This window comes from Malaclemys terrapin, chromosome 17, assembly GCF_027887155.1.
Source record: "Malaclemys terrapin pileata isolate rMalTer1 chromosome 17, rMalTer1.hap1, whole genome shotgun sequence".
NCBI classification, from domain to species: domain Eukaryota; kingdom Metazoa; phylum Chordata; order Testudines; family Emydidae; genus Malaclemys; species Malaclemys terrapin.
The window spans coordinates 24,995,280-25,020,147 of record NC_071521.1 but is presented as its reverse complement, the minus strand read 5'-3'; the positions used below and the strand labels follow the sequence as shown (position 1 = coordinate 25,020,147).

At 52.1% G+C, this 24,868-nt stretch overlaps 1 protein-coding gene across 1 annotated transcript; it reads left to right on the top strand.

Moving 5' to 3' along the window:
- The first annotated feature begins 272 nt into the window (after positions 1-272).
- Positions 273-24,860, top strand: ENTPD8 (ectonucleoside triphosphate diphosphohydrolase 8). Its single transcript, XM_054007730.1, has 10 exons — positions 273-380; positions 4,328-4,459; positions 4,979-5,096; positions 8,638-8,788; positions 9,424-9,583; positions 10,552-10,782; positions 15,459-15,725; positions 18,062-18,172; positions 18,685-18,825; positions 24,320-24,860. The coding sequence occupies exons 2-10, from the start codon at positions 4,334-4,336 to the stop codon at positions 24,509-24,511; spliced, it is 1,497 nt and encodes a 498-aa protein (XP_053863705.1). The 5' UTR covers positions 273-380; positions 4,328-4,333; the 3' UTR covers positions 24,512-24,860.
- Positions 24,861-24,868: the final 8 nt, after the last annotated feature.

Below are 24,868 nucleotides of genomic sequence, written 5' to 3'. Positions count from 1 at the left end.
GAGACTTCGGATTGTATCAGGCATGGCAGCATCCAAAGGACAAAGCGAGATTCCCCAGCCCTGCTGCGTGGCCCCTCCTCCAGCAGTGAAGCAGTTAAAACCAAAGCCCTGTTTCTGTAGGTAAATAGTCCAGCCATCCCCTCACCTGCTGCGTCACCTTGGCCTGACAGGGAGAGGCTGCCAGGGCCCCTGGCCTGCTTCCAGGGGGCAGGTGATTGGTTGTGGGCCATAGGGAGGGGACTTTCCCTTGGGGTGTGCTGGGTGCTGGCAGCCTCTGTCCAGGCACACGGCACTGCACTGCCCCAGCAGCATGGACTAATGCAAGCACAGGAGAGAAGCACCACTGTGTGAGCCCAAAGGTCTCCTTATTGGCAGCGCAGGTGAGGTGCGAGGGCTGCAGGGGGGTGTTTCCTCGCAGAGTTTGGCATTTTGGGAAGCTCCTGTAAAGTGCAGTTCTGGGCTGAACAGTGACTCTGTACAACCCTCCTCTTCTCAACCAGCCACCCTGCTTCCTGTGTGTATCAGAGTCTGAGCTTGGGGACTTTGCTCTCCAGTTAGCACCACAGCTCCAGCCCGGCTAAGGGAGAAGTGCGTGTTCTGTTGTGCATTGTCAGTGGGCTACCAATACTAGGTGCAGTCAGCCATCCCTGTGCAAACCAATGCAGCCCTAGCCCCTTCACTGGGTGTGGCTGAGGGCAGAGTGAAGAGCCTGAAGAGCCCTTAGGTATAGGCAGACTGTGAGAGATGGAAAGAGTCTAGAAAAGAGCTTGGCTTACAAGTCAGCTGGGTAAAAGACCCCTGCAGAAATCACAGAATCATAGACTCGTAGGACTGGAGGGGACCTCAAGATGTCATCTAGTCCCATCCCCTACACTCATGGCAGGACTAAGTACTATCTAGACCATTCCTGACAGGTGTTTGTCTAATCGGCTCTTAAAAATCTCCAGTGATGGAGATTCCACAACCCCCCTAGGCAATTTATTCCAGTGCTTAACCACCCTGACAGGAAGTTTTTCCTAATGTCCAACCTAAACCGCCCTCACTGCAGTTTAAGCCCATTGCTTCTTGTCCTATCCTCAGAGGTTAACGAGAACAATTTTTCTCCTTCCTCCTTGTAACAACCTTTTATGTACTTGAAAACTGTTGTCATGTCCCCGCTCAGCCTTTTCTTCTCCAGGCTAAACAAACCCAGTTCTTTCAATCTTCCTTCACAGGTCATGTTTTCTAGACTTTTAATCATTCTTGTTGCTCTTCTCTGGACTTTCTCCAATTTGTCAACATCCTTCCTGAAATGTGGCACCAGAACTGGACACAATACCCCAGCTGAGGCCATATCAGCGCAGAGTAGAGTGGAAGAATTACTTCTCGGTCTTGCCTACAACACTCCTGCTAATATTTCCCAGAATGATGTTTGGTTTTTTTGCAAAACTGTTACACTGTTGACTCATATTTAGCTTGTGGTCCACTATGACCCCCAGATCCCTTTCCTCAGTACTCCTTCCTAAGCAGTCATTTCCCATTTCGTATGTGTGCTACTGATTGTTCCTTCCTAAGTTGAGTACTTTGCATTTGTCCTTATTGAATTTCATCCTATTTACTTCAGACCATTTCCCCAGTTTGTCCAGATCATTTTGAATTTTAATCCTCTCCTCCAAGGCACTTGCAACCCCTCCCAGCTTGGTATCATCTTCAAACTTTCTGAATGTACTTTCTATGCCATTATCTAAATCATTGATGAAGATATTGAATAGAACTGGACCCAGAACTGATCCCTGTGGGACCCCACTTGTTATGCCCTTCCAACACATTCCAGTGTGAATGTGAACCACTGATAACTACTCTCTGGGAACGGTTTTCCAACCAGTTTTGCGCCCACCTTATAGGAGCTCCATCTAGGTTGTATTTCCGTAGTTTGTTTATGAGGTCATGCAAGACTATATCAAAAGCTTTACTAAAGTCAAGATACACCACATCTACCGCTTCCCCCCATCCACAAGGCTTGTTATCCTGTCAAATTGTTCTTGACAAATCCATGCTCACTGTTACTTATCACCTTATTATCTTCTAGATGTTTGCAAAATGATTGCTTGATTATTTGCTCCATGTGTGCCAGCTCACTCCCTATGCTATGCAGGAGAAGCTCAGGTGCTGAGCACAATTGTCCTTTCTGGCCTTAACATCTGAACTCTATAGCTCTATGTGATGGGAAAGGTTTGGCCAATGACATCCTCCCTTCCAAGAAGCACGCAGTAAAACCTGACCACAGCACGCTTGTACTGACTGTATGTCACATATTCTAAGGCCATCTGCCCCCAACAAGACAATACAGCAAAATGCGCTGTGCTTTGCGCCCCATTGTGCAGTGAAATGCTGTGTATGTTCAGTAAACAGCAAGTGCAAAAACCACAAAACGGGGGAACAACTGTGAACTCCTACTAATGGAACCCATTTCCAATGGTTGCGTCTGGTGCTGGGCAGTATTAGATTTAAAAGGCCAACCTCCCATCACCATTGTATCCGAGCACCTCATCATCATCAATCGGGAGCACTAACCCTATTGTACAGATGGGGAAACAGAGACACAGAATAGATTAAGCAGTTTGGCCAAGATTATGTAGGGAGTCAGTGGTTCAGCTGAGAACTGAACATAGGGGATCTGTGGCCTTAGGCAACATGCCTTAGGACCACCCATCCTGCTTGCTGGCTTTTCTGTTTCTGTTTATTCCGCCCAACTCCTGAACAAGCAGAACCTAAGCAGCGGGTTGTAGGGCAGAGAGGGAGGGGAGGAAGCACAACATAGTGTCTTTACTGAGCTGTTGCATGTATTAGGTGGGTAGGCCATTGCACAGATAAAACCAGACTCTGTCATTTTCTCACACTGGTTATACTGCTGTGATTTCTCACTGAATTTTAGGTCCTGATCCTTGTAGGAGCTGAGCACCTCTTGCAATCAGTGGGAGGTGCAGGTCTGTAAGATTTCCTGGGGGCTCTCAGCACTCTGCTGGATTGGGCCCTGAGGTTGTAGGAAAGGTGTCTCATCACTCAGGTTCTAGTGCACAGTTCATGGGTATACTGAGCCTGGTGACTTTCGGACTATCCTTTGGCGCTGGATGGCTCTTTGGGACAGGTGGCCAGGATGTGTTTCTGGGACTGGTTCATGTTCTTTTGCAATAACTATGTACAGAAACAAATGAGTTTGGTTACCTACTCTGAATTCATCAGGGAACTGGACCACACACGAACGGAGTATGTGACAGATAATGGCTATGTAGCCTTAGCAGAGTCTAGTGATGCTTTTGGGGGTTCCCAGGGTCTGCTGTGCAGCACAACTCTGGCCTTGTTACAGCACTTATAGCTTGATTGAATAATGAGATGCATCTGGGATGAGGTCTTGACAGCCTGCAATTGTCTGAGCCATGTAACCCTCAAGGAGGGAGAATGATTATCTTGGGAGGTGTAAGGGGGAATGGGCCTACTTTTCTTCCTCTTTGACCCTTTCTAGTTACAGCCATGATCCCCCTCTTGATTTCACTCTGTATGTACATGATGGTAACTCAGCGACACAGACAGGGCCACCTTCCCACTCTGGCTGGGGGACCAACCGTGGGTTAGCTCACATCTCTCCCTCACTCTGGCAAGGCAGGAGCCGGACCCTTCCCAGACCAGCCCTGCATTTGGAACATTTCAATCTAGAGCGAGCAAAGCATTTTAGGGAAGGTGCCATATGGGCCCCAAGTGGAAAGCCTGGCCATGATGGTCTAACGCGCCTCCTCCATTGCTCACTGTTCTGATTTATTGATTCTGCCAGGTGCATGAGGATGGGGAATCCCAAAGGGCTCAGAGAGTCACTCAGACCCAGTGCCCCAATGCTCTGGGGGTTCCTGTTTGATTTAGAGAGCAGAAGTGAGAGGCAATGTTCAGACTGTGGGGGGAGGGGAAGAGATGGGGCAGCGGGCGTGGGGGTGGAAAACACTGGCCTAGAAATGCCAGGCTGTGAAGCTCCTGTGACTTGCAGCCTGAGAAGTGGGAAGAAGGGGGTGTCTGCCAGCAGATTGTGAGCGAAGGGTCCCCTGGAGAATCCTAGAGAGAGCCAGTGCTTTGGAGAGCTGAGGGTAGCTCGTTCAAGCCCACCTGGAGCTGTTAGCCTCACAAGACCCATCATATGGAGCTGGTCACTCTGCCCAGAAGGGCCTGAGACACTAAAAACAAAGCTATGAGCAGACGAATAGGAAGGCGATTGGGAAGTTCTCTGGCTTGTGGTACCTGCTAGGGCTGGTGCTGGGGTTAAAGATGTGACCGATCTCACCCGGGGTCCTTCATCTTGCAGGTCGCCATGGGATGCAATCCCAAGGCAGTTGCTGTTGGGTGTCTCCTGGCAGTCATTGTTGTTTCTGGCATCATTGCTCTCATCCTGGTGGTTGTGGGTGTGAAGGATGTTTATCTGCCTCCAGGCACCAAGGTAGGAGCTGTGGCTGTAGCTCAGGTATCCAGCCAATGCCCCATCAAGAGTTAAGCTCAGGCCTTTACAGGAGGTCTGAGCACGTTTGGGCACGTCAGTGAGGTGGGGGCGATGCCTGTACACAGCCCCATAGCCCAACGTGGCTAGTACTTTGGGCACTAGCGCCTGGTTTACAGGAGACAAAATCTTCCTATTGTTAAGCACTGACAGAGGCTTCCCTGCTAGCTCACGCACCAGGGGCTTGTGGTTTCAGAGCCAGCCAGACATATTGGTTTTTATCCTTGATGCTGCTCCTTGGGGGGTCTTTACACAGCTGCTACTGGCTAGTCTCTGCCCCTGGCCCCTGAACTTCCACTGCCTGCCAGTCCCCACCAGCTCCCTGTATTACCCTGCAAAGTGAAGCTGCGTCCCAGCTACCCCCTCCATGCTGCCTCCCTGGGACAGTCGGGAAATCCCCAAAGCCTGTCTGTAGCAGCAAGTGCTCTCTGACCCCATGTCCCTTTCCGGCTCCCCCTTCAGTATGGGATGGTGTTTGACGCCGGTTCCTCGCACACGGCTCTCTACATCTACCAATGGCCAGCGAATAAGGAGAATGGCACTGGCATCGTCAGCCAGGCTGAGGCCTGCACCGTGCCAGGTCAGTGTGGTCAGATGTTTCTCTGTTTCTCCTCCCTGAGCTCTCCCCTTAGGCTTTGTGCTGGGCATACTGCAGAATGGGAGAGCTGGCTTGGAAGAAAAGCCTTGATTGGTTGCTGAGCTCTGTCTTTGACACTGGAGAAGCCATCTTTATTGGGGGTGCAACCTAGAGCAAAGGGAAGACTTTACCCACAGGTTATTTGCATACACACAGACCCAGCATTAAGCAGGGCAGCATGACAGTCGCTTAGCTGGATATCCTGGCTTTACATGGGGCTGGATTATCAGTGAAATGAGTTTGCTGGTTCTCAGTCCCAGCCCCCTCAATGTTTGTCCATATCCCAAAATCACTGTTCAGATTTGACACAATGGTCAGTCTGGGCACGAGAGGCCCAGGGCTGGGCTAGCAAGGGGGCTGCAGATCGGGGTTGAGGGGCATTTGCACAGCTGTGGGGGGGAGGGGACCCAGAAGTGGACCAGCAGGGCAGCTGAGGGTCAGAACTGAGGTGCACTAGCAGAGCTGAGTGAGGACCCAGAGGTTGCTGCTAGTCAGGGTTGAGATGTGTAAGTAGAGCTGGGTGAGGCAAGACTGGGTCAGAGAGGTGTATTGCAGCACAAGCCTGAGCCATAGGTGCTGACTCTGTGGGTGCTGCGGGGCTAGAGAACACATCGGGAAAAATTGGTGGGTGTCCCCGCCCCACCCCAGCTCACCTCCGCTCCGCCTCCTCCCCTAAGTGCGCCGTGTCCCCACTTCTCCCCCTACCTCCCAGTGCTTGCCACCGCCAAACAACTGTTTCGCTACAGCAAGCGCTGGGAGGGAGGGGGGAGGAGGGGGAACATGGTGCGCTCCGGGAAGAGGCAGGGCTGGGGCGGGGATTTAGGGAAGGAGTCCAATAGGGGCAGGGAGGGGGCGGAGTTGGGGTGGGGACTTTGGGGAAGGGGTTGGAATGGGGGCAGGGCAGGAGGGGGTGGGGCAGGGGTAGGGTCAGGGCAGGGCCGGGGTCAAGCACACACCGGCGCTGGGAAAAGGTGAGGTGGGAGCGATGCCTGTACACAGCCCCATAGCCCAACGTGGCTAGTACTTTGGGCACCAGCGCCTGGTTTACAGGAGACAAAATCTTCCTATTGTTAAGCACTGACAGAGGCTTCCCTGCTAGCTCACGCACCAGGAGCTTGTGGTTTGGCGCCTATGGGCTGAGGGGTGGCAGCACAGGGACCAGTGGGAAGCTTAGCACTAAGCTTGTCTTTAACACTTTAACAGCATTAAAAGAGAACCCTTGGGGTGGGCCGAGCAGCACAGGGAGTGTTAGCCCAGCACTCCTGAGGTAACTGACTAGCTGAAATCAGTATGGACCATGCCCAGTGCATGTGGGAGCCTAGAATGAAGCACAGGCAAGCACTGCTGGTATCACATAGATTCCTCTGCTTTACAGCTCTGGATAAAAGACAAGGCTCCGAGGCCACAGGGAGCCAAGTTATTGGTTAAGTGAGCTCAAACCAAAGGTCCTGTGGCTGTGAGTGAGCTTGAACTAGTGGAACTGTTGGTCCATTGGAATCTGGGGAAGATAAATATTGACATACCCATTCCAGCTCCAGTCTCGGCCAGTGGGAGGGGCTGAGCTAATCTCATCAAGATGAAATCCCAGAAATACAATCTCAAAACAGAATGAAGAACGAGGAGTCCTTGTGGCACCTTAGAGACTAACAAATTTATTTGAGCATAAGCTTTTGTGGGCTAAAACCCACTTCATCAGATGCATGGAGTGGAAAATACAGTAGGAAGATGTGTCAAGTATCAGGGGGTAGCCGTGTTAGTCTGTATCTACAAAAACAACAAAGAGTCTGGTGGCACCTTAAAGACTAACAGATTTATTTGGGCATAAGCTTTCGTGAGTAAAAACCTCACTTCTTCGGATGCATAGAGTCTATGCATCCGAAGAAGTGAGGTTTTTACTCACGAAAGCTTATGCCCAAATAAATCTGTTAGTCTTTAAGGTGCCACCAGACTCTTTGTTGTTTTAGGAAGATGTGTGTATATATATATATACATGTTTTCTGTATGTATATATATATGTATGTGTGTATATCTATATATATATATATCTTCCTACTGTATTTTCCACTGCATGCATCTGATGAAGTGGGTTTTAGCCCACGAAAGCTTATGCTCAAATAAATTGGTTAGTCTCTAAGGTGCCACCAGGACTCCTCGTTCTTTTTGCTGATACAGACTAACGCAGCTGCTACTCTGAAAACAGAATGAGATTTTAATTGAGGCAAACAAACAGCCACGCCACATCCATCATGAACACAACTATTCGTGCCCCGTGTATATTTACTCTGTACATTCTTCCCTGCAAAGCTAACACCTGCCTTTCTCCTCCTTATATAAACAAGGAGACACCCCAACACAGGGCCGCCCAGAGGATTCAGGGGGCCTGTGGTCTTCGACAGTGGGGGGCCCCCACCGCCGAATTGCCGCCGAAGACCTGGAGCGGAAGAAGCTCCGGGGGCCTGGGCCCCACGAGAGTTTTCCGTGAAGGAACCCGCTCCAGGGCCCCTGAAAAATTCTCGTGGGGGCCCCTGCGGGGCCCAGGGACTGCCACTTGCCCCCCCCCCCCCGGGCAGCCCTGCCCCAACAAGTGGTTTCATTTACCAGAGCCAGGTGGCAATTCAGCCAATTGCACAGATCATGTGCAGGTTTAACGAGCGTGATAATCACTCCTAGCTTTATCCTCTCCTCCAAGGTGAGGAGCTCTGCCTTGTGCTCTTTTTGGCTACCTGACATCTTCTCAGGTGCTGTGCCTGCAGCCCGATCAGCTCTGAAAACTGCCTCAGCAAAAACATTCCTGGGGAAGAGTGGTACCAGCCCAGAGCTTCACCAGCCAATGGGAGAGCTTGTTGGGCTCACTTTGGCTGCTGGAGAGAATGGGACACATTTAGTCCTGGTGTCACCATTAGATAATGCTTCTGCCTTGGGTACCTCAGAGCTGGATTCAGCTCCATAACTGGATGGGACAAGGCTGTTGCTTCCTGTTCAGCTCCATTCGGTAGCTCCATTGTGCTGAACAATCCAATATTTGCAGGGTCTGACCCTTGCTGTGAGCTCTCCAGCCCCAGGGTACCAGGCCAGTCAGTGCTAGATTAGCCATTGGGACAACAGGGCCCATGTCCAGGGACCCCGGCCAATTGGGGTCCCCCAGAAAAATGAGTGCCTCCATGCCCCAACCCACCCACCCAGTGCTCCTGCAGGGGAGTGGGGTCGGGGCACGGGGGCTTGCCCCACTCTGCCTGCCTCCCGGAACTCTTGCCTGGGAGTGGGGGAAGCCCCCGCACCCCGCCCCAATTTCCCAGCAGTAGTGCCGAGGGAAGTGGGGGGTGTGTGGACTGCAGGCGGAAGGAGTGGGGAAGGGCCCCCGCTTGATCTGGCCCAGGGTCCCACACCCCTAATCCACCTCTGAGGCCAGGCCCTGGCAGCATTGCCAGTCCCTGTCTCAGGGGCCTGGCTGAGCTCAGGCTCTCACTGGGATGCTTTATTCCAGGACCTGGGATCTCCAGTTATGCTGAAAACCCTGCTAATGCTGGAGCCAGCCTGAGGGCCTGTCTGGACAAGGCCATGACGATCATCCCTGCAGAGCAACAGAGAGAAACGCCCACCTACCTTGGCGCTACTGCGGGCATGCGGCTGCTGAGGTACCTGGAGTGACTGTGAGGAGGGCAGCTCCGCACAGGGAAAAGCCGGTTCCCATCACACACACAGGCCTGTGCTCTAGAGACCATAATAAATACACGCAAATCAGGGCAATGGAGCTGGGAATGGGGGAGAGGCACTGGGAACTCCCACTGTCCATGCATGGTGGTTCTGGCAGAGGCCCCACCAATGGGGCAACCAGCAGCTGAAGGAGAGGAGAGTGGGGGATCAACAACTAGAAGGGGAGGGTACGGCAGTGGCCGTGAGGTAGGAGATGGCCATTATTGCTAGCTGATAGATTAACCATTCACCTCTTTATCCATGTACACACCAACACTGCTCAGTGGAGATGGTTAGGGCATCCCTGATCCCTCCATTCTCAGTGACACATGATTGATTGATCTTCCAGACCCTCCCCTTGTCCTCCTGAGAAGAGACATGTAACCAGATAGAGGAGGGTTCTCACCCTTCTCCTGAGCATCCCTGATGCTTTGCAATAGACATTAATGTCAGTATCCCTTGAAACCACAATGGAGTGCTGTATGCTAGGGGCAACTCTTCCTCCACTGCAGCCACCATGCATGCTGTGCTGTGTCTGTCAGGGGCCCAGTGGAATCTCTCCCCTCCCCATTTGCAGGGAGCAGAACAGCACAAAAGCCGACCTGGTCTTTGCAGAGGTCTCCAAGACCATCCGGCAGTACCCTGTAGATTTCCGTGGCGCTCGGATCCTCACTGGGAATGAGGAAGGATCCTTTGGCTGGATCACAATCAACTACCTGCTGGAGACGCTCATCAAGGTCAGTGCCTGGGCAGGGGAGAAGGAAAGGGAGTGACCTTGGCTGGCTGGGCTGCTCCTTTTCTGTGGAAAACGGGTCGGACGAGGAGTCAACATGGCAGGTCGTCTCAGCCCAGCTCATTTCCCAGATGTGCTCCCTTCTCTGGCTTGTCCCATCTTGGCTCCAGCTGGGAATTCCCACACCACATGAGAATCCAGGGTTCTGGAAGTTGGCTTCCTGACATCCCTGGCATGGGAGCAAACCTCTCACAAAGGAAGCTGGCATTTCATTTGGTAGGAGGGCTCTGGTGTCTTTCCACAACAGGGAAACCTTCAAATGGCTATAGCTGCAGTCAGTATTGCATCCATGGGGTGCTTGGACTCATGGAGGCCCTCTCCTGTGCCAAGCCATGGCATTTGCATGAAACAGAAGGCCTTATTCAGATAACTGGAGGAAGGTAATGCCTCCCCCTCAGCCCAATGCAGTAGTGAAGGTTTGCTCTTTACTTACATCTGTGTTGACGTTTGTAACAAACTCATGCAATTTGTTTTCCTTTTCAACTTAAAACCCAGAGGTGCTTTTCCTCTCAGTCAGTTTTGGAACCTTACAAATTTTGGAACATAATATTTCTACTCCTATAGGGTGCCTTTGCTGCTGCTATCACCTACAAAGAAACCACGCAAAGAGGCCTATGAAGGTGCTTTCATATAGCCAGATTTTCAGCTGGCGTAAATCATTTTAGCTCTTTTGCAGTCGGTGGATCTAGGCTGATGTACAGCAAGAGGGGCTGGCCTGCAGCTGAGGATCTAGCCCTGTGTACTTTGGCTGGGCATTGAGATCAATGCCCTGCCACTGAAGGTGTGGCTAGATAGGGACATGGCAATCCAGGCGGCCATCGCAAAGTTTACTTTACATGCAAAATCTTTAGTAAGTGATTATAACTTGGATTTTCTTCAGCCTGAATTAATCCTTAGTGTTTGGTGGGCCAGTTCTCCTTTGCAGGGAAATGGATACGGCCTCAGGCAGCTGAGGTTCTGGGAGCTCTGGATCTTGGAGGAGCCTCAACCCAAATAACCTTCCAGCCCAGTGGTACCATTGAGGACAACAGCACTGAAGTCTTCTTCCGGCTGTATGGGACCAACTACTCCATTTATACCCACAGCTACCTCTGCTATGGGCGAGACCAGGCCTTGAAGATGCTGCTGGTAGCCCTAAGGAAGGTATAAATAATTATAGTACAAGGCACTAACATTTTCCCCTTCACTTTCTGTAGGTCACTATCTTATAGTCAAACCCGATAGACCTGCTCAACAATTTTCAGTCAAAAAGAAATTTGGATGAAAAATGTCTTTTTGATCAAATGGAACATAAGTGAAAAAAATAGTTTTTTGTCAGAAAATTGGAGGCTTTCCTTTAAAAAAACACGAAAACTGATTTTCCCCCTCAGTTTTTAGCTGCTACAAACTGAAAAAAAAACATCAGTTTGAGGAATTTGGGTTTTTTTCATTCAAATCTGAAAAATATTCATTTTCACTGAAATTTTTCACAGGACAAAAATTGATCCCCAGTCTCTTCTCTACCCCAGAGGAGTCCTTCTCCAGTCAGGCCCATGTGACACCTTGCTTCCTGCTTCTGGGCAGTAAGTCAGCTGAACCATGATTGGTAGCAGAGAATAGCTGAAGTGCCAGAAGTCTCCAAGGGAGGTGCACACTTGACAACTGCCAAACCTCCAGGTGCCCCTGTGAAATGCCCCTACTCTGCTGCTCAACTGTCTGGATAGAGCAGAGTGACACACACACATGCCATGTGGCTAACTACAGCAGCTGTGTCCCCGCAGCGCACACCTGCTGCACTGCTTCCAATGCAATGATAAATGCATGCCGGCCGCACAACAGGCGCAGGGCAGGGACAAGAGCAGAAGAGTGCAGAACCCTCCATTAAATGTTTAAAAAGTTGCAGGCTGGCATGTACTGAATCTGGATGAATCAGACAATAGGTGACTAACATGTAATGGCCTTGCCCTGCTGTTATTGTGGCTCGCTTTATTCCTTGGCCCACCAGCTTATCCATGAAAACGTATTCATGAAAATGTCCAGCACCTTCTCAAACTTTAGCCTCAACGATTATTTGTCTGGAATTTATGCCAGACACCGTGTTTGTGAGTCACATTTTCTTATTTACCTGTTTTCAAGTTTGTCATCCAGTCAGGGAGTTCCCTTCTCCCTCCACCACACCCCACTCACTGTTGTTGTCCTTGGTCAGTGAAGATCCAGAGTTCAGAGGTGCATCTGTGTGCAGCATTCACCTCCCACGCTGGGGGGGAGGAGGCGGGAAGGCCCCTTGCTCTCTCCACTGTCCAGGCACTCATTCTGGCATCAACCACTCCACTTGCCACCCACCACCACCTGAATCTGCACCCTCTGGGATGTCTTGAAGGCCACTACAGGTTTTTAAGGTCAGGCTTGACAAAGCCCTGGCTGGGATGATTTAGTTGGGGATTGGTCCTGCTTTGAGCAGGGGGTTGGACTAGATGACCTCCTGAAGTCCCTTCCAACCCTGATATTCTATGATTCTATGACCACTTAATACAGCTCTCAGTGTTTGCAGCTGTTAGTGGGGGGGCCTCATTGCTAGTGCAAACTGGGCAGTCACTTGCATCAGAGACATTGTCCCAAAGCAGGTATAATCCTTACACCTGGTTATTAGTGACTTCAGCTCTGTTGGTCTGCAGCAAGACTCTCAGTTGTATCTTAATAAGGTCTGTTATTACACCAGAGCGAGGAAAAACCAAATGGTGTCTGAGACTCTTAGACAGCACCTACACCACCAGACACTTGTCCCCACCCTCTTTCAACTCCCCTGGGTTTTGGCACCCTTGCCTAGCAAGTGCAATTTAGTTGAGGGTACACCCCTCAATTGGGGCATGCCAAGCACAGTTCTGCCCCCCCCCCTTGATTCATACAACAAGGATAACAACCCCATGGATGGTAGGTGAACCACGGGCTTGGGGAGGCTAGTCCCAGGTCGGCCTGCTTCTTCTGCCTGGGGCCCCATCCATCCCACCCCTTTTCCCCTGCTGGAGCCCTGGTGGGCGGGCAGGCAGCATTGCCCCCAGCCCAATCCCCAGAGCAGCAGGCAGGCAGGCAGCTGATCGCAGTCCCCAGTGCAGCAGGTGGGCAGCGCCCCCCCCCCCCCCCCCGGAGTGCCGGGGGGGGGGCGGGCAGCATGGCCCCCATCCCTGGGTGGGCGGGTGGTGCAAGCACCAGCTCCAGCCGCCCAGAGTCCCTGGCTGCAGGCCAACCCCCACTAGCCCCAGCCCGGGGCCAGGGCACCAGAGCCCTCCCAAAAGTGTGGGGGGGCCAAGGGCCCCTCCCCGAGGTGGAGGCAAAGGCAGGCACCCCGTGCCCTTGTCCCAGGCTCCACACCCAGGGCAGGTGGAGGAACCCAGGCTCTCCTCAGCTGCCCTCACAGCTCTCCCCAACCCGGCTCCGGCTGGAGGAGGGGGGGGGGGGGGCACGGGGCTTGGAGCCACAGCCTGGCCATGATAAGCATGATAAGACTTGGGCAGGCTGCTGTGGGGAGCTGCAGTGGACCCTCTACCTGCCTGTGGTGTGGGGGGCTGGAGCAGTCCCCAGCCTATGTCCCCGCCCCCAAGGCTCCCCGGTTGGGGAGAGCCACATGGGTAGCTGAGGGAGTCGGTGTGGAGTCGCGGACAGCCCCCGACCCCCGCCCCAGGCAGCCAGGGACACGGGCAGGTGGAGGGTCTGCCGCGGCTCCCCAGAGCTGCCCTGGCTCCCCAGCTGGGCTCCACGCTGGCCTAACTACGAGGTGGGGCCTCGGGGGGAAGAGGAGGGGAAGGGGGCAGGGTCTGCCCCAGCGAAAAGTGGATGGGCCAGACGACAGTGGGAAGGCTATGGCCCCCCTGACCACCCTGGTTCTGGTGCCACTAGCCCGGGCCCCACAGCACAGAATGACGGGGAAACAGGAGGAGTCCTGGGGGTGGAGTGTGGTCAGGGCCATGCAGGCAGTTTGGCTAGGCTGAGCCTTCCCCTGCCTTTGATACCTGCCGCCCGTGAACAACCCTTTATTACCCCTGCCTCCAATAACAAAGTGACTTGTGATCCAACACCAGCCCAAAGTGATCATTTGGGCAAAGCAGTCCAGCCTGTTGTGTGCCTAGGGAGAGTGAGTGTGTCTGTGCAAACAAGGTTGGTTCATGAAGTCTTCTTCCAACTCATCCCTAGATGTCAGGCTAGAGCTCATGCAGACCCTGTGTACATTAACAAATGGGTATGGCTCTGACCTGCCAGAGAAGAGTGTGAAAATCCTTGAGAGCATCAGAAGATTGTGAAGTTGGGTGGACAGGGACTCTTTGCCAACTGCTTTTCTTTAGAGCATAGAGCAGGCAAAATAAAGCCTTTATCTGAGAAACTGAGCAAGTACTAGAGAAAAGCCCCAGTGAGGCAGGGTTTCCCTGTCAAAGCGAGAGATGGTTTCCCTTCTTTCTCCTAAGCCCTGGAAACTCCCAGAAATCACCGACGAGGGTGTGACTCATAGTTACGTGATTTATTACTCCAGCTTCCCCCCACCCCTCTTGCTGGCTAGTCCTTGGACTTGACACTGTGCTAACAATCTGCAGCAGCACCCAGGGAGATCAATAGGGGCGGCTCCTATAGCCCAGACAGCTACACAACAGTTCTCTCTCTGCCTTGGGATTTGTATTAACCCTTCACATGCCACAATAGCTGCACCATGCAACCAGCAATGGGGGAGCTATATAGGCTGCGGCAATGTGGTGGTGGATTTTCCACCTGTACTCTGGAGGATGGCAGCCCACCATGTGTCACCTTTCTACTCCTGAAGTCCTTCCCCTGACAGCCTGGCACCACCCATGTGTTTCAGGTGGAAGTAGCAAGAAGCCATGGATGTTACTGTACTTCTTCCCTTGAAACGCCCCAACCTGGGCAGTGCTCTGGTACCAGAGAGACTGTCCCGTGCTCCGCTAGGCTCTGACACCCAGGGCTGTGTCCTGCGCAGGGCACGTGAGAAGGGCTGTGCAGAGACATCCACACAGGAAGTGGCAAGCAGGGGAGCCCAGTCCTGGTGCTGGGCTGAGTGAGGCCTAACGGGGAGGCCTGCCAGGCAGGGCCTCAGGATGAGGCTGGTGCTTCGGTTCACTCTTCTTACCTTGCATAAGGGAGCTGGTGTGCAAGGGGGTAACTCAGCACAGCTCAGTGCACAGGCGACAGCTAGAGGTAGCTGGCTTGAGGTCACTCATACCCCTGTTTGTACTGAAGTACAACAGCCCTGAGCCCTCCCTCTTGTGTTCCATGTGAAGCTGTGCAGGGTCAAGACGTCTCACAGACAGCTGTGAGGTTGGCTCCCAAAGAGGCATGACCTTGGATGTGCTGGGGATGGACAAACCAGGAGGAGGATTGGGGAGTGGAGATGAAGGCCAACCCTCAGTTTGGCCTGGGTGGGTTGGGGCTGCAGAACTCCGGGAGGAGCATGTGACAAAAGCAGAGTAGGATGAGATGCCGAAGGGGCATTGACTTCCTTGCCATCATGTGTGTGTCATCTCTGAGGCTAGGCAGGGCCTGGCCTGACACTAGTGGGGGAGATGGTCAGATACCCAGAGTGGGGTTTGCATGGGCTTTGTGACCCACCCTATAGCATTCTATACCAGGATAGGGTTTGCAGTCTCAAATACAATGGGATGGATAAGAAAAACCATAGGACAGTTCTTGTTTTCTTCTAAATCCTATAGGACTTTCCTATAAGGGTTTAGCTGCCACTCTTTCAGAAGCGCCAAGCTGGATGGGATAGGGGAGAGGTGGGGAGGGGTTTGGCTGCTATCCCTGGCCTGAGCGCTGCTAATGGGTTCCCCTCTCTCTAGGAGAACCTCACCTCTCAGCAGATCTCCCACCCGTGCTACCCTAGGGGATATGAGGAGAACGTCACTGCCGCTGCCCTGTATGACAGTCCCTGCGTCCCGGCACCAGCTGCACACGACCCCAGCCAGATCCTCACGGTGCAGGGGACAGGAGCCCCAGCGGAGTGCAGGAATGCCGTCCAGAAACTCTTCAACTTCACAGCCTGTGGGGCCAACAGGACGTGCGGGTTCAACGGGGTCTACCAGCCACCGGAGCATGGGCAGTTCTTCGTAAGAGAGCCTTCCCTGCTCTTCTATCTGGCTACCAAACTGTAGGGAGTCACACTCTAATGCCTGGTCACAACTGGGGGGAGGGCTAGCTCAGTGGTTTGAGCATTGGCCTGCTAAACCCAGGGTTATGAGTTCAATCCTTGAGGGGGCCATTTAGGGATCTGGGGCAAAAATCTGTCTGGGATTGGTCCTGCTTTGAGCAGGGGGTTGGACTAGATGACTCCTGAGGTCCCTTCCAACCCTGATATTCTGTGATCCTATGAACAGGACTGTGGAGATAGATAAGGCAACAGCTAAACTGGAGGGAGGCTGTATCACTGTGTGCGCATAACCCCCAGCTAAACTTGACCTGGGATAAATGCCAAGATTCCCATTAGGAACCATGATGCTATGGAGGAGATGTTTGAAAATCTGCTGGGCCTATGTGCCAGGACTGTTCTTCCCCAGAGGGGAAGACGGGTCACGAGCAGAGTGAAACAAACTCGCCCCATCCCAGCTCTGTGTGCCATTCATGGCTGTTAATGTAATAATGCTGCCTTCCAGCAGAATCCTCCCTGGGGTCACTTCTGTGATCTGTCTGCCCTGGGAAACACTCCTGCCACTGAAAGGCCCCAAGGGAGTTGTGCCATTAGCATGACTTACGGGGGCTATGCACTGCCAACCACCGCTGAGGAATGAGGGACACTTTCAAAGCAGCCCTTAGTACAGGACACGTGCAGCTGCCCCCATTTTGTGCTAGAGTCAAGGCCAATCTGCACATGCATGCTTGAAGCTTACCATGTTGTATCATATCTCCATGTGTGATCATAAGGGCCTCCAGAGGCGCTCTGCGCATGGATTTGAATACACATTTAATTGTTATTGGGTTCGTTCTTGTCACTGCCTCTCCATAGTGCCCATCACACTCTGGAGTATGGTGTGGGAGCATTTTTCGTTTCCGTGTGTATTCAGTCACAATTCTCTTAGTTTTCTTTTTCCAAGTAAACAACAACAGAAGCAAAAACAAAGGAAATTCCATGCTAAGCAAAGAGGATTATTGCCACTTTGTGCTTAGACCTGGTCAGGGAATAGATATTAAAGTCTATTAACTTAATTTAGGGTTACCATATCTCATAAATAAAAAAAGAGGACCCTCCACGGGCCATGGCCCCGCCCATTTCCCCACCCCTAGCCCCGCCCCAACTCTGCCCCTTCCCCACCCTAACTCCGCCCCCTCCTCCCTCCCACTCCCAGCCAGGGGGAAAGGGCTGCCCCAGTGCTACCAGCATCACGGTTTCCCGGGCAGCCCCCAGCCCCTGCGCCCCCAGCCTGCGCTTCCCCAGCGCAGCTGGAGCCCGGGAGGGGAAGCACCCAGCCGGGGGCGCAGGGTCTGGAGGCTGCCCAGCAAACCGTGAAGCCGGTAGCGCTCGGGCTTTGGGCAGCCCCTGTGCCTCCGGACCCTGCGCCGCCGGAGCCCGGGAGGGGAAGTGCCCGGCTGGGGGCGCAGGGTCCGGAGGCAAGGGGGCTGCCCGAAGCCGGTAGCTCTCGGGCAGCCCGGTTCTTAAACAGAGCCTCCAGCGGCTGGGGCTCTGTGTAACTGACACTGGGTCAGTTACACAGAGCCCCGGCGGCTGGAGGCTCCAGCTGCCCCGGCTCTGTTTAAGAGCCGGGCTGCCCAAGCGCTACCGGCTTCGGGCAGCCCCCGTGCCTCCAGACCCTGCGCCCCCAGCCGGGCACTTCCCCTCCCAGGCTCCGGCGGTGCAGGGTCTGGAGGCACGGGGCTGCCCAAAGCCGGTAGCGTTCAGGCAGCCCGGCTCTTAAACAGAGCCGCCATTTTCCCGGACATGTTCGGCTTTTTGGCAATTCCCCCCGGACGGGGGTTTGACTGCCGAAAAGCCGGACATGTCCGGGAAAAAGAGGACGTATGGTAACCCTACTTAATTGAAACAAAATCTTCCCTGAAATCCACACCTCAGCCCCTCTGTTTTTAGGCCAACTCTGGCTGTAAATCAAATTGTGAGAATTTAAATGTATTAAAAAAAAAAAAAAAAAAAAGCCACTCAGGCAATTTGATGGTATAGTTTACTCTTGTTGACTGCTGACTGTTGACTATCATTGTCACCTAGGCCAAGTCACTTCACCTCACTGTACTTCAATTTCCTCATTTGTGAAATGGTGCTAATAATGCTGGCCTGCCTCAGACGGGGAGTGAGGAGAAATTAATTACTGCTATGAAGCACTTTGGGGTTCTCCTTGGATGAAGAGTTCTCCAGAAGGGAAAGCTAATTGTTGTTGTTATGCTCCTCTGCAGTGTCTTCTGAAAGGAGACAGGTTTAATCTCTCCTCTTCTTGCACAGGCCTTTTCTGGATTTTACTACACATTCTATTTTCTGAACCTGACTAACGGACAGCCCCTGAGTGCCATCAATGCCACCATCTGGGGCTTCTGCACTAAAGGCTGGAAGGAGGTGAGATTCTTGTTGGTAGCAGCCGAGAGCTCAGCATGTGTTTGCCTATTATCCTGTGAAGCCCCAGAGTTGCATGACGAGCCTCAAAACAGAGGAGCTCTGAAGGCCCATTAGCAGGTGGGAATCACACTCCTCACATTCTGGTAGAAAGGCTTGTCCTAGCAGTGTGCAGGGATTGATAGATTAGGAAGTGGGAGGGAAGGAGCCATGCAGGGCTCTCAGATCTGAACTGCAAAAAGTGTCAGGCCCTTTGGATCTCAGCTTCAGTGTAAAACTACTGGCCAAGTCCCAGCACACTGCTAAAAAGGCTCTTGGATCTGGGCTTCCTGCCCCAGCTGTGGTTTCTGCACCAGTGATGGGGCTGCTGGCTAAGCAATGGAGACAGACACTTCGTCTGTTTCATAGAACTGTATCCTGCTTGTTCCCCTTTGGTCCACCACTGGGGAAGCTGGGCTTTTTGCAGGGCCCTTGCTAACTGCTATCTGCATTGTCTGTCCCAATGGCTCTCTCAGCTGCAGGCCAGCTTCCCACAGGAGGAGAGTCACAGGCGCCTACACAATTACTGCCCCTCGGCCTTTTACATCCTGACACTGCTACACGAGGGCTACAAATTTGACGAGCAAATGTGGAGCAACATCCATTTCCGCCAGAAGGTAAGGAGCCATTGTCGGTCCGGCTTGTGCAGCCAGCTGGCAGCAACTGCCACTCCTCCCAGGGTCGCTGTCTCCAACCTTGGCCACAGTTATCACTACAGTGTGAGAATTATGCCCACTAACAGGGCTGGCCTTACCATGAGGCAAACTGAGGCGGTCGCCTCAGGTGCCAGACTGTGGGGGGGTGCCACTAGGACCCAGAGTGTAGAAAATTGTGTCTGCTGCTGGTGCATATGTATTCTCTCTGCTCTAGATGCACAGAGATGGTGGAGTGCTGTGCTGGAGAAAGGAGGGCAAAAGAGACATAACAGGCAGGCAGGAGAAAAGGAGAGAGGGAATAACAGAAAGCAGCAGGAGCTGCAGGGAGAGAGAGGAGGAGGAGCCTCTTATGTACCTCTCTAGCACCTCCAGGAGCCTGGACTGATTAACACCAGCTTCTCAGGGAGCTTCCTGGTTCCTGCTGCTTCCCTGAACCCACTTGAGGAGAACAGGCAGTCAACTGAAGTACTAGGAGCCAGTTAGGCCCTTAAGATGCTGATACCTTCCCTCAATCAGGCCCTGCTACCAGCCTGCTTATTTGTGCTCTTCAATTGAGTGTTGAGAGCCACTATAGCTGACGCAGAACAGCAGTCATGAGTGAAAGAAGAAAACACCCCTCTGGGGCAGCAATCAGAAAAAGAAAGAAAGCAAAGGAAGCTTTTCTATCTAAGGAGGAAGGAGCTCTCCTGAGATACATAGACACAAATGTTCTCGGTGAGCCTTCCGGACACAGTGAGGATGTGAGTGGTGAGGAGATGCCTGATCTTCCAGTTAGTCAGAGTGCAGGTGACCTGGCAGCTACTGCAGCATCCATATCTCCATCTCAAAAGACTAGATCAGAGAAGAGTGTGGTGGAGACGCAAGAAACAGCTGCTGCTGAGTTTAGTTCCTTAAGTCAAGATGATCCAGGACTGTGGACTGACTTGAGCAGTAGCCTGAGGGACTTCCTTGTACTGCATGCCGGGGTAAAAGTAACTTACAGGACTTACTGGTACTGCCGGAGTCCTGAGGGGGCGTGGCCTCATCCGGAAGAGGTGGGGCCTCATCCAGAAGAGTCGGGGCCTCTCAAGTTTTAAAGGCCCTGGGGCACCGGCTGTGGCTGGGAGCCTCAGGGCCTTTAAATCAACCCGGGGCTCCCAGCTGCAGAGGTGGCTGGGAGCCCCCGGGGCTCAGGGGCAAATTAAAGGGCCTGGGACTCCGGCCGCCGCGGAGCTCCGGGCCCTTTAAATCCCCACCGCAGCTCCGGCAGCCAGAGCTGCGGGCAGGATTTAAAGGGCTCTGGGCTCCCCAGCGGGGAGCCCAGAGCCCTTTAAATCCCCGTCGCCAAAGCCAGTGCGGTCCAACATGGTGTACTGGCTCTTGCCGGTACGCTGTACCGGACCGGACCGGCTTACTTTCACCTCTGATTGCATGGGCCACAGCAAGAGTAAAACTTCATGTTCCCCAAAGACAATGAAAATAGAAGTTTGCATCCAACACATTACTGGGTGAAATCCCCAATGGTGACAAAGTGTAGTGGCTTATGTACTCAAAAACCCAGAATGCTACATACTGTTTTTGTTGCAAACTCTTCCAGTCTAATGTTCCAGCCACATTGGATTCTACAGGAACAAAGGACTGGAAAAATCTGGCTAGAAATCTGTCATGCCATGAGAAGGCAGCAAATTACCAGAGAGCATTCCATAGGTGGAAAGAGCTTGAGGTTAAAGGCCACCATAGATGATCAGCATTAAGAGACGATTGCATCAGAGTCTCTTTACTGGCAAAATGTTCTGAAAAGACTCATTGCCATTGTGAGAATGCTTGCTACCCAAAACTTAGCACTGCATGGCACTTCAGATCAGCTGTATGTGCCAAACAATGGAAACTTCCTTACAATTGTGGAGCTGATGGCTGAGTTTGATGCTGTACTCTAGAAGCATCTAAGACGAGTCACCACCCAAGAAATGTACACACACCACTACCTTGGAAAAACAATTCAAAATGAGATCATACAGTTACTGGCAACAAAAGTCAAACAGAAGATTGTGGCAGATCTGAAGTCAGCAAGATATTATTCTGCTATTCTGGACTACACACCTGACATCAGCCATACAGAACAAATGACTTTAATGGTGCATTTTGTAACAACAACAGAACCTAGTGAAAATGTCCCTGCAATGGTGACTGTCAGAGAGCATTTTCTAGAATTTATTGACATTGATGATACAACAGCACACTTGGTATGACAAATGTGCTTCTTAAAAAGCTGGAAGATACAGGAATTGCGATAGCTGACAGGGCTACGATAATGGTGCCAACATGAGAGGAAAGAACAGAGGAGTGCAGACACGGATCCGAGAGTTAAACCCTTGAGCTTTTTTTGTCCCATGCAGTTCTCATTCATTGGTGGTCAGTGATGCAGCATCAGCTTCTAGTGAGGCTGCTGAATTGTTTAATGTAATTCAAAGCATCTATGTATTTTTCTAATCTCTGCATCAACTCATCAATGGCAAATTTTGAAGCAACACCTGGGAATATCCTCTCTGACACTGAAACCACTGAGTGCCACATGATGGGAAAGTCGAGTGGAGGCGATAAAGCCTATCAAACACCAAATTGGGAAGATAGATGATGCCACAGTTGCCATTATGGAGGATAATGCTATGACAGGAACTGTTTGTGGGAGAACAGTGGCAGAGGGAAATGGAATCACCAGAAACATACATAACTTCAAATTTCTGTGTGGCTTAGTGTTGTGGTATGACATACTGTTTGAAATAAATGTTGTAAGCAAGAGACTCCAAGGTGTTGACCTTGATATATCTGGAGCAATGGAACAACTGGACAAAGCAAAGTCAGACCTACAGTCTTATTGATCAGATGAAGGATTTCAAAACATTCTGAAGAGTGCACAGAAATTGGCAGAGGAACTTCACTCTGAAGCTATTTTCCCACCCAATCAAGAATACAAGAGTCACCGAAGAAGAAGACATTTTGATTATGAGGCACGGGATAATCCCATAAGAGACCCCAAACAACAATTCAAAGTTGAATTCTTTAACCAGGTGCTAGATTGTGCAATACAGTCGGTTGAAGAACGTTTCATGCCGCTCAAGGAAAACAGCAGTATACTTGGGATGTTGTATGATATTCAAAAACTCCTCACTATACCTGAAGAAGACCTATACCAAATGCAGGGCACTAGAGATAGTGTTGACACATGATGACATGCACGATATTGATGCGAGTAATTTAGGTGATGAACTGAAAGCCCTTTCAAGATACATTTCAGCAGGATCAACTCCAAAGGCTGTTCTGGAATATATGTCCACAAATAAGTTGACCACCCTCTTTCCAAATGCTTTTGTTGCTCTGCGCATACTTCTAACACTTCCCGTAACAGCTGCCAGTGAAGAACGCAGCTTCTCCAAGCTGAAGTTAATAAAAACACATCTATGCTCCACAATGACACAGGAGAGGCTGGTCGGCCTTGCAACCATCTCAACAGAGAATGAACTGGCCCAGACTGTGGACCTTCAGGAAGCAGTTCAAATCTTTGCAACCAAGAAGGCACGGAAAGCACCACTTTGATTATTCAAACAGATAAAAATGCCAGTGTTTACTATGCAGACAAGAAGTTACATTTGCTGTTCAGGTGTTTGAAAGTTAAGTGTTACTTAAAATTTTTGAACAAGGCATTTTAAGTTGTTAGTTCTCCTTTATTGGGGTAGGTAGCAGAGCAGTACCATGAGAGGCGTAGAACAGGAAGAAGGCAGAATTGAGATCTTTCATCCCGCCTCAGGTACCAAAATGTTGTGGGCCGGCCCTGCCCACTAATGCAAATGGCTATTCACCTGCACCTGGTAACTAAGAATCTGACCTGCTGAGTTCTGAGTGCCCTCAACTCCGACTGGTTTGCCTGGGAATCAAGGGCACTCAGCATCACACCAAAGGTGGCTGCACTTAGCAGGACTGAGCCCTGAAGAGGCTTGATTCTGGCTACATCCTTCCTCCTGGCTGTGAGAGGAAGAGCAGATCTTCGGTGGTAGCAGGCTATGGTGTGCTGTCATGGAAAGTTCTGCACTAGTGGCCACATGGCTTCACCACACGTTCCCTAGAGACCACACGGCCAAATTCTTTTTTCCTTTACACTGGCGTAAATCCAAATGAACCTCATTGACTTCAGTGGAGTTAGATAGGTTTCACAGCAGGCTTCTGTCACAGCTGGCTGAGGTAGTCCAGAGGTCACAGGGACATTGTGCAGGGGATGGAAGTGTGGAGAATGATGGCAGATTTGTAAGGGGAAAATAAAACTAAATCATCCATCAGAGGTGTCACTGCAGGGGCAAGGTCTGCTTCTGAATCGTTGCAATGGCTCCAGTCCCAAAGAAGTGTCACTGCTTGTGACCCCAAAGGCCCTGGGCCACAATGCTAATGAGGGCTGGCCTGTAATGGCCAGTTCGGGGTACAGAATCCAAGAATGGGGCAGCAGGAGGACGCTGGGAGAGCTGCATTGGGGGACACTAGCAATGAATGTCTGTGTAGGGCTGAATCGGCCCTGTGAGAGGAGCATTGAGGTGAAAGTAAGCCGGTCTGGTCCGGTACGGCGTACCGGCAAGAGCCAGTACGCTGTGCCGAACCGGACCGGCTTCCCCAGGCTGGCGATTTAAAGGGCCCAGGGCTCCCTGCAGCAGCCGGAGCCCCGGGCCCTTTGTCTCCCAAGCCCCGCTGCCAGAGCCCTGGGGTAGCGGTGGCAGGGCTCCAGTGGTGATTTAAAGGGCAGGGAGCCCAGGGCCCTTTTAATCACTGCCGGAGCCCTGCTGCTGCTACCCTAGGGGCTCCGGCAGCAGGGCTCAGGCGGGGCTTTAAAGGCCTGGGGCTACCCGCAGTGGCAAGAGCCCCTGGCCCTTTAAATCATTGCCGGAGCCCCAGGGCTCCCAGCTGCCTCTGCAGCTGGTAGCTCCGGGGTGATTTAAAAGCCCTGGGGCTCCCAGCCACAGCCGGAGCCCCTGGGCCTTTAAATCTTGATTTAAAGAGCCCTGGTATTTAAAGGCCCCATTTCTTCTGGTTGAGGCCACACCCCCTGTGCAGGACTCCGGTGTACCAGTAAGTCCTTTAAGTTACTTTCACCCCTGGAGGAGCACCACTTCTACTGCCCCTGTAGGAGCTGGGGGGATCAGAAGGGGATGCCAGGCTCCTGGTGTGCTGGCTCCTGCTGGCTGCATTTGCATAGCACAGTGACCTTGGGCAGAGCCATGGTAACGGCCCTCCTGCATGGGGATACATCTTTGATGCACATGGCTTCAGAGAAGCCAAGCTCCAGCTAACCAGGCCAGACTGTATTGGTCTCAGGGACCAGAACCTGCAGAGAGAGGCACAAGAATTTCTCCCGCACAAGCTCTGGAGGCAGCAGGGGCTCCAGGCTCCAAATACCTTGCCAGCACATTAACATGCTCGCTTGCTCTTTCCCCAGGCTGCGAATACAGACATCGGCTGGACCTTGGGCTACATGCTGAACCTCACCAACATGATCCCGGCGGAAGCCCCCGAACAAGTGAAAGGGCAGCAGCACGGGCTCTGGGCAGCCGCCATCTTCTTTATTGTCCTGACCGCTGCAGTGGCACTGATGGCCATTCTCGTCCTGTGCCTCTGGAATCCCACTTAGCAGCCCGAGTAATGCACGGAGAGCCCCTCTCACCAACCCAGGGAAGGGGAAGTGGCACAAATGATGGCAAGTGTTGGGAGGCCTTCAAGGCACTCGCCATCTCTTCAGGATACCTGCCTGGTTCCTCTCAGTGAACACCTCCCTCCAAAGAAGGCCAAGGGGGGATCTGATCAGCGTTTAGAACTATCTCCCGGGGGAAGAGCTCTGATCAGAGCAGACAAAGGATGACTGAGAGCCAGTGGCTGGAAGTTGAACTAGACCAATTTGGACTAGAAATAAGGCATTTTTTTAAAATAGGGAGAGTAACTAATCACTGCCTAAATATATGGGGGAGTTTCCCATCACGTGATGTCTTTC